The sequence below is a fragment of the Electrophorus electricus genome, chromosome 17 (genome assembly GCF_013358815.1).
Source record: "Electrophorus electricus isolate fEleEle1 chromosome 17, fEleEle1.pri, whole genome shotgun sequence".
Taxonomy (NCBI): domain Eukaryota; kingdom Metazoa; phylum Chordata; class Actinopteri; order Gymnotiformes; family Gymnotidae; genus Electrophorus; species Electrophorus electricus.
Genome location: NC_049551.1, coordinates 4,190,348 through 4,209,412, shown reverse-complemented (window position 1 = coordinate 4,209,412; position 19,065 = coordinate 4,190,348). Strand labels below are relative to the sequence as shown.

The window sequence follows — 19,065 nt, the reverse complement described above, 5'->3', positions numbered from 1 at the left end:
ATTTTAATTCTCAACAGTAAAGTTGGCTCAGGATTCAACAGCCTTTTAGGAAATTACAGAATATGAAAAACAAAGACTATAAAATCACATAACCTAGAATGCCAGTATCAGGTCTGTCTTAAATAATTCTCAGGCAAATAATATGAACTTCAGGCATAAAACATTTAATTAACTGGAAGTATATCATGTACAATATGCCCTTTATTTTTATTACAGGAGTGCAAGGACACAATATACTACCACATGATCTAGTCTAATATGTTCAAGGACATCCAAAGAGCAAAACACATGTGCAGCTGAAAGTGTGAAACATTAATCCAATTAGTGAAAATGGACTATATTACAGATTTATGATGTTTTAAATTGGTAGACTAGAGTGATTATGTCTACACTGTATTACTGTGAAGGGCACACAATACATTTAATGTGCAGTGTAATAGGTGAATCCTCTATTGGTAGGTGCACTATAACTGGCATTGGGAAACTTAAGAGCATATGATTTCAAATAAAACCATTTTTTGGCCTGTCTAGACAAACATACAAGGAGCAGTACATTAATGTGCAGTTAAACAGTTAAAATAACTGGTTTGTGAAAATGGATTTTATAAGAGATTTCCTATTTATTTTTACTGGTAGCCTGGAAATAGATAAGCTCATTCTTGAAACACATAAGCCAAACCCTTCTGGTGTTGAAGGACACTCATGGAGCAACTCATGTCTAACCAAACATGTGAAACATTTACCTAATTTGTGAAAACAGATGAAATGTTAAGAATTGTTATATTTTCTAATGGTGCTATACACAAAATAAACAATTACAGTAAACCCACAGGACCCAGACCCTGCGTTTTAGGACCATGATTTATTACATCCAAGGAGTAATATGTTTCATCTGTGAAACCTATAACTAATTTGTGGAAAATTTTAAATGTCACATATGAAACATGGATAGTAGTTTTGCAGTGCGTAGTCGAATATTATTTTTATTTTGAAAAAACGTCACGGTGCCGAAGTGTTATTGGCGTGCATTGCAGGTGAATATGTATATACCCTTAACACTGTATATCCATCACTGTTAAAGCTTGTCAGGTTATATGAATTCCGATGGTATTCTTCTGTTTTTTTTCTTTCCTTTGATTTAAGAACCTTTTACGTATCTTACTGGTACTTTTGTTCATGTATGTGTGGTTTCTAACAAAACAAGCAAACACCAAAAAACAACAAAACAACAACTTATAGCCATGCAGCCATTGTGAGGGAATAACTTCTTAATAGACGGTTTCAGGAGCAACGTCATCAGAAAGTTGCGTTTGCACGTCGGAAATGGACATTCGTGGCATTGTTGATATAACATCTAAATTAATTAATATTAAGTATAATATATCAAGATATTGTATGCATATATCAAATTATTCCTACTTATGCCTACACAATGATTCAAATACCCAAACGTTTAGATTTAATAAGGTCATTTAAATTAAAGGTTGTGTATTAGTGGATCTTCTCCCTATACCTAATTAACCTTTATATCTAATTAACTATTGCGGCTAGCTTTTACCATGTTCTCGATAGTGGGTCTATTTATTATATAAACACATTTTCTGTGTTGATCCGACGCTCCCAGTTTTGTGCCGCACGGTAGCTCACCACCAGTGGCCGCAATTTATAACCCAGCCCATTGTCATCATGGACGACTCTGTAGTGTTATTCAAAGACCATTGCTTTTCATATCTGCAAGTGGATCAAATGTCATGTTGTTTTAATGTTTATTGGCACTATGAAGGACATTTTATAAGCCTACGTTAACCTCTCTTTTAACAACGGAGATGACTGAGCACGGTTGCGTGGGATGTAGTGTTATATTTTTGTCCCGCTTTCTGTTCTCATTTGGTGAGTAGCCTAGGTTAGCCAGCCTAAGCTAACTTCTTTTAAAATCTACAAAAATACCATAATTGCTGTAATATTGTTGCCTCGCATAGAAAATATCTGTTTTAAACGCAAAAGGATTTGCATTAAACGCACCAGCAAGGCCGTCGGCCCACTTCCCATTGGTGACGGGGTAAATGGCTTTGATCTGAACATTACAGCGTCTGTTACTGCACTAATTTGCGCCTGTTTGTCACCAAGTGCGCTCTTTAACATCACGATCTTTTACTCTCTCCTCCAGTGCCTCTCTGCTGCTCCATGCGTGACGTGACAGCAGGTTACCTTCAAGTGAGACCTTTTTGATGTTATTTACACATGGGCAGTGTTGCCTCTGTTTAGTGAGACCACATAAAATGCCAGTTGTTGGTAATGATAGTATTGTTATTAAGATTTATCGCCGATGGAGGTTGTTTTTTTATTTTTGTTTTTATCACTTATTATTCAGACTGCAGTTTCAGCTTTTTATTCTGTCTCCGCAGAGAACAACAGACAGGCAGGCTCCCATGAACCAGTTAATCGGTGAGTTGAAGTGAAGGAGATGTCTTGCTTTTGAGCAGCAAATTATTCACTTTGCACTTTTAATGAACAAGTAGTTCTTTACTAAGTAGCCTAAATAAGGTCCTTATAGAAGACAGGAAGCAGGATTCTGGAGGCATCCAAAAACATGATTAAAAAAGTGGTTTGAATGGTTACTTGGAATCTTTTCTGAAGAAAGTCTGAAGAAAGATTTCAACATAATAGCACATGTTCCGAAATGCGTAACACACACTTTGGTGCTGTGCGTCACAGTGGGAACAGCTGTTAATGGATCTTAAATCCCAGCATCACACATTCAGATTCCTGAATGGACATAGACTAAACATGTGCATGGCCTGCAGGTTTTAATATCTTTAATATATTAATTTATTTTCAAATGATAGATAAAAATGTAAAAAAGTAATAAAGAGTAGTACAGTAGTGCATAACACTTAGATATCTGAGTATTTGGGCTAGTGACATGTCTTTTTTTTTTTGTCTCTCTTTCTCTCTCTCACACACTCACTCAGAACTTACAGAGGTTGTATTTGTGATTCAGAGCCAGAGGATCTCCTACCATGCTCAGAGAGCACAGCAGAGCAGAGAGCATCTTTTTCACCAAGCACAAACCCTCAACCAGGTAGATCCAGCTAGCTAAGCATAAAGACTTTGCTGTTCTAAGCAGTTTAAATGTTAATAAAACAATGTAGATTTAAATGTAGCTGGTTATCAACATTTTAATATATTATGAATGCAAATTGGGTATTTGCATCTCATAATGCAGGTGTTTCGTGTTTTAACACCTTGTATGAACTGCAGCCAAATTGCGTACTTCTTGGAATGATAATTACCATCTGGCTCCATCTGCTTCATGACAGAGTAACTGTTTTAAGTGTTTTCAGGGTAGTTTTTCTGTGATGAAAAGGTTGCCTCTGCAATGCATACTTTTGCCAGAAGGGTGCACTCTCACCTTAATTTCTTCGTAAGACTTGTGGCTGTATTGAGGAAAGCATTGAGCATTGAGTCTGACTAGTGATCGGAATGGTCTATAATATGGAATACAGTGTTTGTGTGTGATCCTTGAACCTTTCAGTCTTCTTGAGAACTCATTGAGTATTCCTCATTCCTGAATGGAAATGATGGCAGTGATTTGTAGAGTCCACCTCTGCCACACTCACTTACACCCTCACAAGCATATACAGACTGGATGAGCTGATGAATATGTCCTCGTTGTCCCTGCATATTGTAAAGAAATTACTTTGTTGTTTGAATAGAAATTATGTTGTTGTTCTCATTGCTTGTTGGGGGGAAAAAAAGCAAAAAGCAAACTAAAAGCACATTTCCTGTCTCTTAGGCTTGGTATATGATGGGCTGAATGTTCTCTTTTTTGAAAATAAGAAGGGGGGGGGGGGAAGCACCATAAACGCTGCGCATTTAGGACATGATGTTTTGACCTTCATTGTTCTAAGTATATAACGTAATGGAAGAGAGAGAGGCTCTCTGAGGCATGTGCTTAGGGGACCCTGTTACCTTTGAATGCTGATGGTACGTGGCTAGAGAGTGAGCTCCTCTCTAGGGCTTTCGGCACGGTGGGAACCAGTGAAGACAATGTGCACCTTGCATAGATCCCTATGGACTTGAGCTGGGCATGGTTAGTTGTATGTATATGGCTTTACCATGGATAATCTGTAGCTTTTGATAACGAGTGCGGACAACACGCGTCACTAGGAGGCCGTGTGAAGCATGCCTTCAGATCAGATTGCCTGTGGCTGACAGGGTCCTGGATCCTCACTCCCCCAACGTTGCCTGGGGCTGCTAGGGTCCTGGATCCTCACTCCCCCAACGTTGCCTGGGGCTGCTAGGGTCCTGGATCCTCACTCCCCCAACGTTGCCTGGGGCTGCTAGGGTCCTGGATCCTCACTCCCCCAACGTTGCCTGGGGCTGCTAGGGTCCTGGATCAACGCTCACGCTTTCACAGCATTTCCTTCAGGTTGCTGCACTAGTGCAGTTTAAAGCCTTCCAGGAGACCCATGACATACTCAAATCCCTAAAAGCTTTTCTCAAGGAGAGTAACACTTTTGAATGGTGGCCCTCTGCATTTTCCCTGTTCCAGTCTGAGATGTGTGGTGCTGTTTTTCCGACAGCTTCCTGCAAAGCCTCAGGCTGTCAGTGGGAGGATAAGACTGCTTGATAACTTTGAGTCGTGCTTGACTGGGCAGGTTCCTTCAGGACATTAACATGAGAAGCATGTGGAGTCTCCAGACGTTACTGATGACATCTGCGTATTTTCTACTTCTTAAATGCAGTGTTGATGCTGGAAATCCCAATTTGTTCAGATAGTATCTTATGAATTTTGATAGCGGAATCCCCTGAACACTTTGAGGTAATGTAAATTAATTTGCTTGGCACATTTGTACTTATTAGCCCAGCTAAGTAAAACACAGCCCGTGTGACTCAAGGTAATAGATGTTTGACCTTAATGGGCTGCTTTGGATGGATTAGATTTTGTTTTTCCTTCCTCACAAAGCCCCCTCGCAGCGTAGGGGTGGATTGTCCTCTGCGCATCATTACTAAACGTGTGTGTGTGTGTGTTTGAAGTCGCAGCCTGGTGGCGGTCAGTGAGCAGGTTATAAAATGACTAACATTCATGGGGAAATCAGAGACTTTAGTGGGCTTGTGTGGCGTGTTGCAGGACTTGCCAGATGTCTTGTTCCTCCATGAGCTGTCTGCATACGAAGGGAACTGGGGGATTCTTCCTGCTCTGCCTCGGTGAGCACAGCTTTTACCTGTGTAAACAAAGACACACACAGATTATGGATCACTTATGTAAATTAGTTCAACACAACTAGATTTTTTTTGTTTGTTGAAATTTATTTTTAATACATTGACAGCATAATATAGAGACATTTTAATACCATAGAAAAAAACCTTACACTGACTTACATTAGTCGATGTTGCCCATGTTAGGATGATGTCCTAGGAGTTTATGTTCTTCCCATTTTGATTTGTATTTTGTATTCAGCCTGTTCATTATCTGTAGAGCTAGCCTCCAGAACTGGGATGCTGGGATTTATTGTTGTTTGTGTGACCATTGTGGAAGAGCCTTTAGTGTTCATAAACACTGTAGTACTTAAAACTGTCTCCCAGTCTGGCCGAAGACTACTGCCAGAGCTCTTTGTGGGTTTACTTCTTGGAGGAGGAGACTGTGATTGACCTAGCCAGACTGCTGCAGGTGCTTGCCAGGTTCAGCTCAGGCAGGGTAAGTTTGGAGTCCTCACTGTTCTCTGCTCTCTCATTTGCGCCTGGGCCCCAAAGCCAAACCATCTCGTCATCTCGTCCAGCGCAGCCTGGGCACTCAGAGGTTTCCCTCTGAAGCCCAGTGTGCAGCTGAATTAAATTAAAGCTGTCACTATTCAGTAACCCAAGATGGGCCTCACACCCCGTCATAGAAGCTATTTCTGAGAGGAGAAATTATAGGGCTTCTGTTTATTTTTAGATAGAATATTTATATAAGCGTTTACTACTTTTATTAGCTTTGAGTGAAAAAAACAACAAAGAAATAAAGGAACCCATTTTTGTGTTGGAGTAGGTTTTTGCTATTTTAACACAAACCGCTCTATATTAAGAATACAGCTTTCTCTGGCTTTTGATTGGACCTTGCTTTGATTTCTCCCACAGTGCTGTATCTCTAACAGTGCAGTATCTCTAACAGTGCAGTATCTCCGTCTCTGTCCTCTCCAATATCGAGGGAGGTGCTTCATGCGGCTGACAGGGCACAAGTTTACAGATCTTGCAATCACTTGGGCCGAAAATTGGGATTTAGGCCAGAGACAAACGGCAGCTTTTACCCTGAACGTCCTCCCCTCGGCAGGAGTGGTTTCTGGGCAGGGCACTCCGTGACGAGGCTGCCACAATCATCCACCATTACGCCTTCTCGGAAGAGCCGGCTTCTTTCAGCTACCCTGACTTCGCTGCCGGCTGGGCTCTCAGCTGCGTCCTGGTGAAGAGGTGAGGAAGTTCGTTACCGGTTGGCACGTCCCCGTCACAACACGGTGGGATAACGAGCCGCTTGCGGACACTCCACATTGGATGGACACCTAATGACTTAATTGGTGTTTCAGGCTGGCCAGCTATATGAAATACGAGCCACCCAAGTCTGATTTCACCATCGACCTTAAACATGAGGTATGCCCATCATCAGTAACGGCATTTTGCAGGATTGAGTGTATAACAAAGTTCAGCGGTTCCCATGTAACTAAAAATGTAGCAAAGAATCACATTTCCCCATATCCAGCACAAAGATTGTAAGTGTATCAATATCTCACTTGGTTGATTGATCATACTTGGGGTGAATGCAGTGTCCCTCAAATTTCACTTGAATAAGGCATTATGTTAATATTTTGGCAAATGTAAACAATTATCATGACATCTTTTCTAAGACTGTCAGTATTATGTGATCTGTGGGAGTTACATTATTGTTTTAGAAACAAGACTCCTGTCATCCCTCCAGCCATCTGTTTAACTGTCTATATCCCTATTTGACATTTCTTTAGGTCCATCAATGTTTGTTACAGTCTGAAGAAACGTCTTCCTTTGGTTTCCCTACCATGCCATCATTTCTAGAAATCTCCTAGCTGTGGATCCTACATTTTCTCTGGAGCTCCACTCACTGTCTGTTGGATCGCTCCTGCGTAATATTCATCTCCATTTTCTGCTTCTAGCATCTTTATCCTCTTTCCATTAGGACCAGCGTTCTTCATTTTAGGTTCTGCTACGTACTCGATACCCGTGTGAGCAAATGTCACCTCTTTCCACTGAGTATGACGGCCTGTGACGGTGTGCGATATCTCTCCTCCACCTCCCCCCGGCTTCTCTGTGTGAGAATACGACTGCCTGTTCCTAACAGAGCTGGTCACGGTCCTTCTCTCCTTCCACTCACCTTCCATTCATTCCGGAGTCCAGAGAGGCTGTTCCGCACTATCTGGTCTCCCCTCTTCCAAGCCATATGTCTTGCCGACTGTCTCCTGATCACTCACCTTCCATCTCGCTAATATCCCTTCTGAACTCTTCCTGCCCCTGTGCTGTTTGCCCTGTACCGAGCTAAGAGCTCTTTTATTGACCAGTCTGATTGCTCCGTTTGTATAGATTGCCCTGTATATTTGGGAGGAGGGCAGAGGACCTGCTCTGACGCCAGTCTACCACTTCTGTTCTGAACTCCACGGCTCCCCCAACACTGAGCACTGTGCGTCCACTGTCAGCTCCTTTCTACCTAGCTGTGTACGTGGCTTTGACCCATGTGCGCTCGGGTTGGGCAGTACTGTTTCATGTTAGGCCTAACCATATGCAGGTCGTGTATATATAGACTAGTTTTAATGAAACAGTGTTTTACTGACTGATATAATTGTTAATTATCACTTGTGAAGTATGATCGTTCATTCACAAATAAACGTTTATAGTCTTAAATAACATTTATATATCTATCTATTTATTTATTTATTTATTTATTTATTTATTTATTTATTTAAAGCAGCCCACTCATAAGTAACCTTATTTATGACTTATAAAAAGCAATTGGTATTGGACAGAATCGTATTCTCTGATTCCGCATCTTCATGTGAGCGTAAGGCAAGACCTGATATCCACGAAGCAAGATTGTCATGCAAAACGGCAGCAAATTTCTGAATGTAGCTGCATATCATTTAAAGAAACATGATTTTTTGATTATTATTATTACAATGTGAATAAAGGGGAGACACCTTAATTTTGGGCAGTTTTATTAGCCAGATTAATAATGGTTGGTCTCTTGTTTCTGTATGAAACAGTTTTTCCTCCATGAAGTTACCACTACCACTATGAGTTTAGGACTTGGAACAAAAAGTGTTAAGGATCTTAAGGTCAATGCTCTGCTGAGGGCTTCATTAAGTTCATAATCGCGGCATTTAAGGAATTGATTTTTGGACAGTCAAACCCCTGAACCTTTCCAGTCCATCTCTGCACACAAACCAGGTCCTTGTGATTGGTCTTGTCTGATGCCCAATATTTTTGTATATCTCCATAGGGGAAGCCAGTGGCGAGGGAAGACATCTTTGTAGCAGTGAAGACCTGTCAGAAATTTCACAGCGACAGAGGTGCCTTATATATCAGCTTTCAGCCCATTAATATACTGCTTATCTTATGGCTTAAAGCCCCTGCTCTCCTTCTGGAACCTCGGCCTGAGTTTATTTAAAATATGAGAGATGGTAATTGCCTGAAACACAGGCACATTATTAAGCACACATTACTGCCTGATGACAGTAAAGCATCGTTTCTGTTCACTCCCTGATTTGGAAGATGAGCTCTGTGAGCTGCTGGAGCTTACACAGGCTAAGAGTTGAATGTTAGAGGCGTTAAGCAAAGATTGTTCTGCTTATTTCCAGCTGCACTCCCAACACCCATTTTATAAGAAACACATGCCTCATACCAACTTCATTTAGCTCTCCTATTGGATAGTCGCAGTTAATAGGTGTAGCGTTAGTGACTGTAATCCTATGGTTATGCGTAATTCGTGAAACGCTAGCTCATTCATCATTGGTCAGTTTTTGCATGTTGGACCATTGAGGACAGAATATTAAGTGGGTCATGGATCAATCACAATACAGCATTGACACTAAAATGGTAGATGCTAAGGGTGGTTGCACTGGTTTGTAGATCAGTCGTGCTGGGGTTTTTAGCAGTATTACCTCTGGGTTTAGTGTGTTCTGCCAACCAGGCATGAATGAATCAGTATTTATAACAGGTGAGGACTGTGTGCAGTAAGCATAATTGCAGCCGTTAGTCAGGATATGTTTTTATTTGTATTAAAAAGGCCAGCCTACAACATTTCCAGTTGTTTCATCCCATATCGGAAATCATGCTTAATTCTCTCCTTAATCATTCTCTGCAGAGAGAGGCCACTGGGTGATGCAGTCATCTAGCTAGACAAATCAAGAGTATAATTGGCATGTCAAACCTGTCCCCACTCTCTGTGGAACAGCACAGGTGTGAGTGGTGTGTCTAAATGGTCTACACTCTCTGTGGAACAGCACATGCATACGTAGTGTGTCTAAAGTTAAGTACGCAGTGCTGTGGACGAGCTCTTGCAGTGGGTTGGCTTAATTGCAGCGATTTGCATGATTTACCATTATGTTTTTTTTTTTTTTTTTTTTTTTGCAACCGCTGTAGGATGACGAGGAAAAAAGGATCCATCAACATAGGAAACATTAGCTAAAAACATATTCCCGAACAGAACACAGGAGAACGCAGAAAAACGCAAGAAGCGCCTCAGCAAACAAGATAATGTCATAACGAGCTTTATGCAATCAGCTATTTGTGACTGGGTTTGCGATTTTAATTTGATAGGGTGACAAAAGTGGTGGTTGTTTACTGGTGCTCCATAATTTGTCACAATCTCTTATGTAAAAAACTTTTTTATATCGCAGTATGGTCATAATTGAGTACTGTGGCATAATTTATCGGGGTAATGACCACACATTTTATCATCCATCCTGTTTGTTTGATGTATTCTATGTGTATTTGGACTGATGAAATAGAGGACACTTTTACAAGGTCATCTTTCCACTGAAGTTCTGTTTAATTTTCACGCCTTTTTAAACCTAAATATTCCTCCTTCTGTCTCTTTTTCATACAATTTCACCAGTGTCAGTGGTGAAGAAGACTTGGGCTAAGGATGCTGCATTGCTGGAGTATTACAGTGACATCTCTGACCCTGCCATCCCCACCGTTGACCTGGGAGTGCCCAACACAGAGAGGGGTTAGTCACTCAGCCCCAAGGCTTTATACATGACAGTTACACTGGGCGTGTCTTTCCTCTGCTGCAGCCTCAGAAGAAAGCTATACCACATTCTTATAGCTCCACTATCAGTGCCTATGTCCAGACTGTTTTGTGTCTTTTGTCCAAAGAGGGAAAACTCTGATGATTCGGATCTAGCCCTCCATAGACACGGAGGTGGGAGCCAAGTTTGTGTGTGTGTGTGTGAGAGAGAGAGTGTGTGTGCGCACGCGAGTTAATTGTTCATGTTCACTGTGATTTATATCTATGATGATTCGTATCTGGCCCTCAGCACTGATGTGGGAGCCATGTGTGTGTGTGAATTGTTCATGTTGATAGAACAGGCAAAGACTAGGAAGAGACGCAGCTTTTGAGTGCATTTCTGGTTGGGAACGACGGAAAGACGTCTTGGAGCTCCAGTTACGAACACGAAATTTCTTCTATGGGCTCTGTTGTCAGCTTTTTTTTCCTCCCTGTTCCAACATGGTGTGTGTGTGTGTGTGTGTGGGGTCCATTTTTATGCAGGTTGACGCCGAGCTGGCTGAGGCAGGAAAAGTGTTGCCGATGTGCTGGTTGATTATGCACGACTTTGTGTGCTTTAGTGCTTATCCAGCTGTTAATGGAGTCGGAGCTGTAAAGCCTGTTTATGCACGCCATGCTCTGACACTGTTTACACACTCAAGGTGCATAGACAGGGAAACGGATGACTTCTGACCACTTTTAAGAGCAGTTATTTTACAAATAAATCATGTATAAAACATTTGCTGGGGTCTAACCACCTGTTTTATAACTAAATGTGTTTAGATTGTAAAGAGATATCACAGGCATCTCATATTATGCCTTGATTCAGAAAGATTAGACAAACCTGTGTCTGTATCTCAAAAGCCTGCGAGAACAAAGGCTAGTATACCTTGAAGATGGTTTGGGATGGGGGTGCAGGTTAAACCCTCACCCGTGTGTAACCTGCACCAAGCACTCACTATGGGCTGCGGAGCTCTATTTTATTAGCGAGCACTTTCCCTCCCTACCGCTCTGTCTCTTTCTACCTCTCTCTAACTCTCTTTCTATCTTTCTCTTTCATCACCCCATTCTCAGTGACCTGTTGCCTAATGGTGGGCCTATTTTAGACAGGAGTTTCGTCCTCGTTGCTATTTTCGGCCAGATAAGCATCCTCAGTGCTCTGGAGGGAGCAGTAAAAGCAGAATTAACTGATGAATTCTCAGTGATCATTAGTTCTTCTAAAGTAGAAGGGTACCATTTAAGGTTACTTCTGTTTCACATGAAACCTTTTTTTAGCATTTACTGTTTCCCCGACATCTATTCTGGATCATTATTCATGCTGTTCTTTTGGTTTTTGCGAAGAGGGAACATATGAAGAGTTTGTTGACAAAATCAAATTGGAACTTCAAAGATTAGTTAAACTAAAATCCATGTCAACAGAATGGTTTCAGTTTTGTAAAAGTCCTTGTAAAGTGACAATTGTTCACCAAAGGTTGTAAATGAAATCTCTGTGTTCAAGGAGAAAACTTCACTCATGTTCACTTTGTCAATTTGACCTGACTCCGACTCCCCTTCCCATGAACCTGTGGTTCCCAGATGGGAGGCTTTAATTGTCAGCGTGTGATGAAGGTGTTGTATGTGTTTTTTTGTTTTGGGCTCTCAGGGCACTGTGCCAAGACGTTCGCTATCTTGCGGAGATTTGCATGGGGAGGAGTGACTGGGGCACCATGGCTGCTCCTCGTGGACGACGACACGTTAATCAGGTGACGCGGGACGACACCTCCGTCTGGACCGAAACCAGCGCTTGCATCAAATGCACCGAGCCGTTCCAGCAGCGCTGATAAAAAAAGATCCAGGCCCCAGCTCCATGTCCCGCCTGCTCACAAACCTGAAAATCAGCTCCACACAGCAGCGCAGACACTGGGTGGTAAAAGTACCGCCAGTCACGACGTTGCCATCTGATTAGTTAGCAGCCCACTGCTAACGTTTGGTTTGGCAAGCAGACGGCACATTCTGCCGAGGATTGACATGAATTTGAGGACGAATGTTTCGGCAGGAGTCAAAGAGCTGCGGTTTAACAATTTACTAAGCAGAGCATCGGCAGAATGAAAGTATTCGTAAGTAAACTCGGGCCCTTGATAAGATAGATAAAGTGATCCCAGGTAAAATGATTTACTTATAAGGCTTGAATGATTCTATAAGTATTGATGGCAATATTTTTATATAAATAATAATAAAAAAAATTTCTTCATATACTAAACATTGTAATTGGTGATTGTGGGTTGAAAGAGAGCTACCTAAAACAGAAACTAAAACTAAATTGAAATTTTAGGATGGTCAGATTAGAGACTTTGGTTATGTCATAGTTTGGTTGGCTCCCATTCCCAGGGACACCTCCCCCTTTTAGCACCTCCCACGTTCCCGGGCACCGGTTCATTAGCCTAACCACCAGTGCTCCTCCTTCACCCCTCCCCAGCACCTCCCACGTTCCCAGTCACCGGTTCATTAGCCTAACCACCAGTGCTCCTCCTTCACCCCTCCCCAGCACCTCCCACGTTCCCAGTCACCGGTTCATTAGCCTAACCATCAGTGCTCCTCCTTCACCCCTCCCCAGCACCTCCCACGTTCCCGGTCACCGGTTCATTAGCCTAACCATCAGTGCTCCTCCTTCACCCCTCCCCAGCACCTCCCACGTTCCCGGTCACCGGTTCATTAGCCTAACCACCAGTGCTCCTCCTTCACCCCTCCCCAGCACCTCCCACGTTCCCAGTCACCGGTTCATTAGCCTAACCACCAGTGCTCCTCCTTCACCCCTCCCCAGCACCTCCCACGTTCCCAGTCACCGGTTCATTAGCCTAACCACCAGTGCTCCTCCTTCACCCCTCCCCAGCACCTCCCACGTTCCCGGTCACCGGTTCATTAGCCTAACCACCAGTGCTCCTCCTTCACCCCTCCCCAGCACCTCCCACGTTCCCGGGCACCGGTTCATTAGCCTAACCACCAGTGCTCCTCCTTCACCCCTCCCCAGCACCTCCCACGTTCCCAGTCACTGGTTCATTAGCCTAACCACCAGTGCTCCTCCTTCACCTCCCCATCTCACCCCCAGTGCTCTGTATTTTGCCTTCATGCTGCATTTCTCTTCCTGCTGGCTGAGTGCCGTTTACGGGCCCTTTTCCCTTTTGTTTGTGTTCGAGCTGCAAATGAAATGCACTGGCACTTCGCTCCTTTCTCCAAAGGTCAGGGATTAAACAAATTAAATATGTTTAGCAGAAACAAGGTTAAAAACAAAACAATAAATAAATAAAATAGTGCAATAGCTGAAACAAGGCCACATTAGGAATGGCATAGAAAAGACATGACAGGACAAATAAAATATAATAAACATATAATAAAGCCTAAATAGCATTGCTGGATAAGCCATGCAGAAGACAAAGTATGTATGATCATTGTATTTGGCCTTTAAACATGGTTGAGAATAGCATGCCATTAATGCCTGTATTCTGTATGTAAAACATTAGTACCTGCCCATCAGTCATGTTGATGCACACATGCAATCACTGTTCTCCAAAATAACTGAAGGTTTGGTAAATATTTCACCCCATGTTACAGATTCATGAGGGCAAATTTGCAAAACAGAAAAAAACCTACTCAGATGGTTCTCATTTGAAAGATGTAATAGATCGTGAAAGACAATCTGATTCTGTTAATAGATCAGTATGAACAGTTTTTTGTGGATTTTGTATTTTCGCACATGCAAACTTTTATTAAGACCTGTTCAGACTTGTTGCCATATTATAGCCATATAATCATATTCAGTGAGATATGAAAGATAAATATGGATATAAATTAAACTCCTTAGTGTTTTTGTTTTCTGATGCACTGTCCACTTTTATTCCTTCATTAGATTTTAAAATGTGTTGTCTTCACTGGCAGAATGAAAATGGTATACATGAAATATCACGTAGGGCCACTTTCAATAAATCATTCATGGCTGTCCTGAGAAAACCTTTTATTACTTTTTGATGTAAATCGAAAAGTTTTTTTTGTGTAACTTTCTTTGGCATTTTCAGAACAATTCCCTAGCAGGTGAACTCTGACCTCGGCCATTAGTCTTGGCTGAGTGGCCCGGCAGTGTGATGGCTCTTAGGTGACGGATCTGTCATTTATCCTCAGCTTGAACAGACTCCGCCGGCTCCTGCGCTGCTACAACCCTGGCGAGGCGGTGAGCATCGGCGAGCGTTATGGCTACGGCCTCACTAACGGCGGTTACAGCTACCTCAGTGGCGGGGCAGGGTGAGCCTTCCATATCGTAACCCCCCAACCTGCCTTCTTTGGATGGACTTGTGGGTGAATTTATTTCAAGGCATATTTGCCTTAGTGTTGCAGGTTATGCATGCACAGTGTTTGCGATCGCATTGCCTCTGTGCCTCACTGCAGTAGTTTGCTCAGCCCAGTTCGTGACGCCTGCTCATGCATGCTAATTTTTCTCCATCGTAGCCCTTAGGGTTGTCCCTGCTGAGGTCTGATCTTTGATCTTTGTTCTGATATCTCCTGACCTACCACATCCCTTTTTTGTTGTTGCCAGTATGGTTTTCAGTAGAGTGACAGTGTCCCGGATCCTCTCCAGTGGCTGTAGCTGTTACAGTCCGGATGCTCCAGATGACATGGTGTTGGGGAAGTGTCTCAGCAGACTGGGACTGCCAGTCACACACAGCCCACAGTTTCACCAGGTCACACACACACACGCACGCACGCACGCGTGCGCACACATAGAATTTCTTTTATTGTTTAAAGGGAAGAGGATTTCATGGATCTTCATGTACAGGGCAGGTTCTTCTACTGTGCTGTCATAATTGCTTCTTTCCTGGTCTGCAGGCTCGTCCTGACGACTACCCCAAAGAGCTCCTGGTACGCCAGAGCCCCGTCTCCTTTCACAAGCACTGGAACATCAACCCTATTGCTGTCTACCATCAGTGGCTTATGGACGGCAGGGAAGCATTTCACCATCTTTTAACCAGAGAGCGCAAGCAGGAGCTGTAGCTTTCAAGATAGCTGATTTATATTGCGTGTGGGTGTAAGTTCAGAGCAGAGTTCCTCTACAGAACAGAGTTTTTTTTCTGTGGAGTCATGCAGTCGAATTATGTTTGTTTTTTCAGCACTTTCCCAGTGCCGGGAGGACACTCCTGCCCTACACGTTCACATTTCAGCATTTAAAAAAAAAAAAAAAAAGTTTCACAAACTAAAATAGATTTATAGTAATTTTTATGCTAAATTTGTTCATGTTTTTAAAATTATTCTGTCACATATGGTTTATATTACTTATTCATAAATAAGGCTGTTATTACACTTTAAAAATATTCTTGTAACTCTATATTAAATGCATAATTTTGGCTCATAATTGGTCTCAGGTACATCCCTCGTCGGAGTCCAGCAATCGCCTGCCCACAGTCTGATCCGCTTTCCTTGGTACAGCTACTATATACAATGACCTATGAATATACTGGAACAAAAAACTATGGGGGATGGAGAAATTCTGAAAATATATTTTGATTCAACATGCAAAAATAGATAACATTTTTTAATTTACTATTTATTTATTATTTATAACATAATAAATAATATATTTTTGCTGGAAGCAAAAGTATCATCAAGCCGTTAGAGAGCTGTGTGAGAACCGGGTCTGTGGGCCCAAAAACAACAGCTATCTGTGGCACAAGGGTATTCCAGGAGAGGAACTCTGAAATACGGTTTGCAAAATTGTGTTTACCACTGTAATGTATGTTACTCAGAAAACGCAGAAAAAAAAAGAGAGGGAAAAAAGACATTTATATATATATATATATATATATATATATATATAAAACAGCAAAAAAAAAATATATATATACACTATATATATATATATAACAGCAAAAATATATATTTTGTTACTGTAAAATGCAAGTTTATATATAAATATCCACTTTATTTGAACCTTTTTATACACACTGTCATTTGTCTTACTAAACGTGTCCCAGTGATTGAGTTAAAAAGTCTACAGGTTCACTGTGCTGCAACATTTGTACAGTGACAGCTACAAGACATTTATATTGCAGCAAAGTGAAGAAAGGTGAATTTACCTCCATCTCTTATTAATCTATGGAAATATATCGAGGGAAGATTGAAAGCCAGCATGTTGCGAACCAAGCAGACAGTTTTGAAAAATGTAGCTTTTCTCATCTTTATGCAAACGAGAAGCAAGCATTGCCAGATGGCAGCCAATCAGCACCGTGTGATGCATTAGTCCATGTCACATTAGGCTACACACTGTAATCAGTGTTGTAATGAGTTGAGAAAGAGGATTATCAGGACTGTATGAGGTGTTTCTGTACTTTTCAACATAAAAAGCATTGAAAATTGTGTCTGAAACAGTCAGTGCTCCTGACACGTTTTCACATTTGTTTTATATTTTTCTAAGTTATTTGGTATATAAAAAGTAATTCTATGATATTAACACGTGTCATTGGGTAATTAACTAACTGACGAGCTTTGTTATCTGTATTTGTTAAATTGTTTGAGTCTTGCTGTGTCCCGATAAACTTTTCAGTGACACGGCCCTAAAGCAGCCAGCAGGAGGTGAAACGGGTGTGTCACTTTGTTGCAGTGGTAATGCACTCTTAAGCATTTTGTCTGGACGCAGCCGACGGTGTGCTGTGCTTTTAATGGTTGGCCAATTCTGTTCACTGATAAAAACAAAACTGCTCGCTGTGCCCAGAAAATACTGGAAAACGCAACCAAACTGAGAAAGGGGTGTTATGCTTTGTACTACAGTACTTTGGGGGAAACTCATCCTCAATAAATTATAAACATGCTTTTTACATTTTTAGTACTGTTTTTTGGTTTAGTGAGGCTCAAGTGAAGTGTATGTGTTTGTTTTTTTTTTTTTTTTTTTTGTTTTTTAGAACTATGCATTTCATCCCAGGGACTGTGAGTCCAGGTGTTTCCATTTAAAAGTTAATCCATGCACATTCATGGACACGTACATTTAAAATCAAGAGGGAGGGATGATGACACCTGCTTCTGTCAGTGTGGTTCTTTCAATTTTGTCTTGTAATTATAATCCTCGTACTGGATCAGCCAGAGAGAAATAAAGGGGATGCATGTGGTAATCACCAGCACCATGTGTTGTATTCGGTAAATGCCATAGTGCCAGTCTCTCCAGACGGTTCTGGCGGGGTGTAATGTACACACAAGCAGCAGCCTGGCCAGTAATTACAGCCAGGACATGAGCTGGGTAGCAGTAGTGCCAGCGGGCATGGACGTGCTCTAGTAAATTAATCATTGTGTTTCATAAATTGTAATATTGATATGAACTAAGCTATAGAAGAAAAATGCAAAGCCAGTTACATTTCTCTGCTGCCCTTCTCATTTTCTGCTTGTCTGGGTCTGAATTTACTCTCTCACACACTCACTCACTCACTCACTCACTGCACAGTGAACCATCTATATATTATTCAAGTGAGAAAAAATAGGAGAGGAAAAATAGTAAGGTGTAAAACTCTCCAATAAAGATCTATTTTAATTAAACATTAAAATAATAATGTTCACAGTAGGCAAGGTAACTTTTTATACTGCACATAATAAACATGGTAATTCAGGGAGCTGTAGACAATTGAAATAAAATTAGTTAAAAAATAAGTTTTGTTAACAGGAAATAAAGGTAGAATGGCAGTACAACACCTTTGCTGAAATCGTAAGAATAGCACCATAAACCTACCAGAAAACTAGATCAAACAGGTAGTCTAAATTTTAAAATGTCTAGGGTCAGGGCTGTTTTTGGTTCCATCTAAGGGTGTTAAATGAACCAAATGCACTTCTGTTGTAGAGAACCAGAAAGGGAACCATCTGCAACCATAGTTCTCTTTATGTTCAGTTCAATGTAAGTGAACATTAAAGATGTCTCTCTTCTCCTTTTGGTCTTCTTTAGCACTGATGAGATTTCAGACCACTTGTAGTTCACACCACAGCTCCTTTAGAACTGGGCCCCCATCTGTGTAACACAGAATTATGGGTAGTGTCAGATGGCTACTTTTCATGCTGCTGCTAGTTGAGTGTGCAACATTTTCATGAAACAGATGAGACGGGAAAACTAAAACAGAACTGACATAAAATACCAAAACTCTGAAAAAACCTAAACAAGAGATGTTGCGTGGAACATGGAGGAGCAGCACTTTACTGCTAATCCAAACAATCCCATATGCGGGCATGTCCTTATATTAGTTTTTGACTGTAAAGATTGCAGCTGTACATGGCAGGTCTTGAGGTTTACAGTACATCAATGCGACAAGGACCGAGGTCACTCTGTTGTCATCAAGAGGACAACAATACAAACCATAAATGAACCGTGCTGAGACCACCTCAGGGGGGGTGGTTCGAGTTTGACGAGTTTTGTCCATTTAGAGGTGTCCATTTGTTCACATATGCAAAATAAACCATGAATCAGCAGTGTTGGGTTACAATTTACTGATTGTCAGCTATATGGCAGTTTGGTACAGCTATTATAATACTAATAATGTATTCACTCAGTGTATATATTTAGAGTAAATCCACTGCACCCATCACAGAGAGGTGTGAGGTGCATTGTAAAGAGGCCAAAAGGACAATGCTGAAGATGAAAATAAAACGGTATAGTCATGGATCTTATTATAAAAGGGTTCACAGCCATTTCACAGTCATTACACATCCGCTGAGTTTAGTGTAATGCATCATACAGAAGTGAAAAAAGAAAAAGGCAAAGCCTTTCCTAAACATATTACAAGTCTGCCTGAGACTGGCGC

At 41.5% G+C, this 19,065-nt stretch overlaps 1 protein-coding gene across 2 annotated transcripts; it reads left to right on the top strand.

Annotated features, from left to right (window-relative positions):
- The first annotated feature begins 1,691 nt into the window (after positions 1 to 1,691).
- Positions 1,692 to 16,058, top strand: b3glctb (beta 3-glucosyltransferase b). Of its 2 annotated transcripts, XM_027000856.2 has the most exons (15): positions 1,692 to 1,890; positions 2,168 to 2,214; positions 2,406 to 2,445; positions 2,973 to 3,082; positions 5,135 to 5,211; positions 5,590 to 5,701; positions 6,314 to 6,450; positions 6,564 to 6,627; positions 7,588 to 7,719; positions 8,501 to 8,570; positions 10,118 to 10,231; positions 11,913 to 12,012; positions 14,423 to 14,542; positions 14,835 to 14,979; positions 15,125 to 16,058. In XM_027000856.2, exons 1-15 carry the CDS (start codon positions 1,827 to 1,829, stop codon positions 15,287 to 15,289), a joined length of 1,497 nt encoding a protein of 498 aa, XP_026856657.2. In that variant the 5' UTR covers positions 1,692 to 1,826; the 3' UTR covers positions 15,290 to 16,058. The 2 variants fall into 2 exon arrangements, with proteins under 2 accessions (XP_026856657.2, XP_026856659.2); XM_027000858.2 differs by lacking the exon at positions 7,588 to 7,719.
- Positions 16,059 to 19,065: the final 3,007 nt, after the last annotated feature.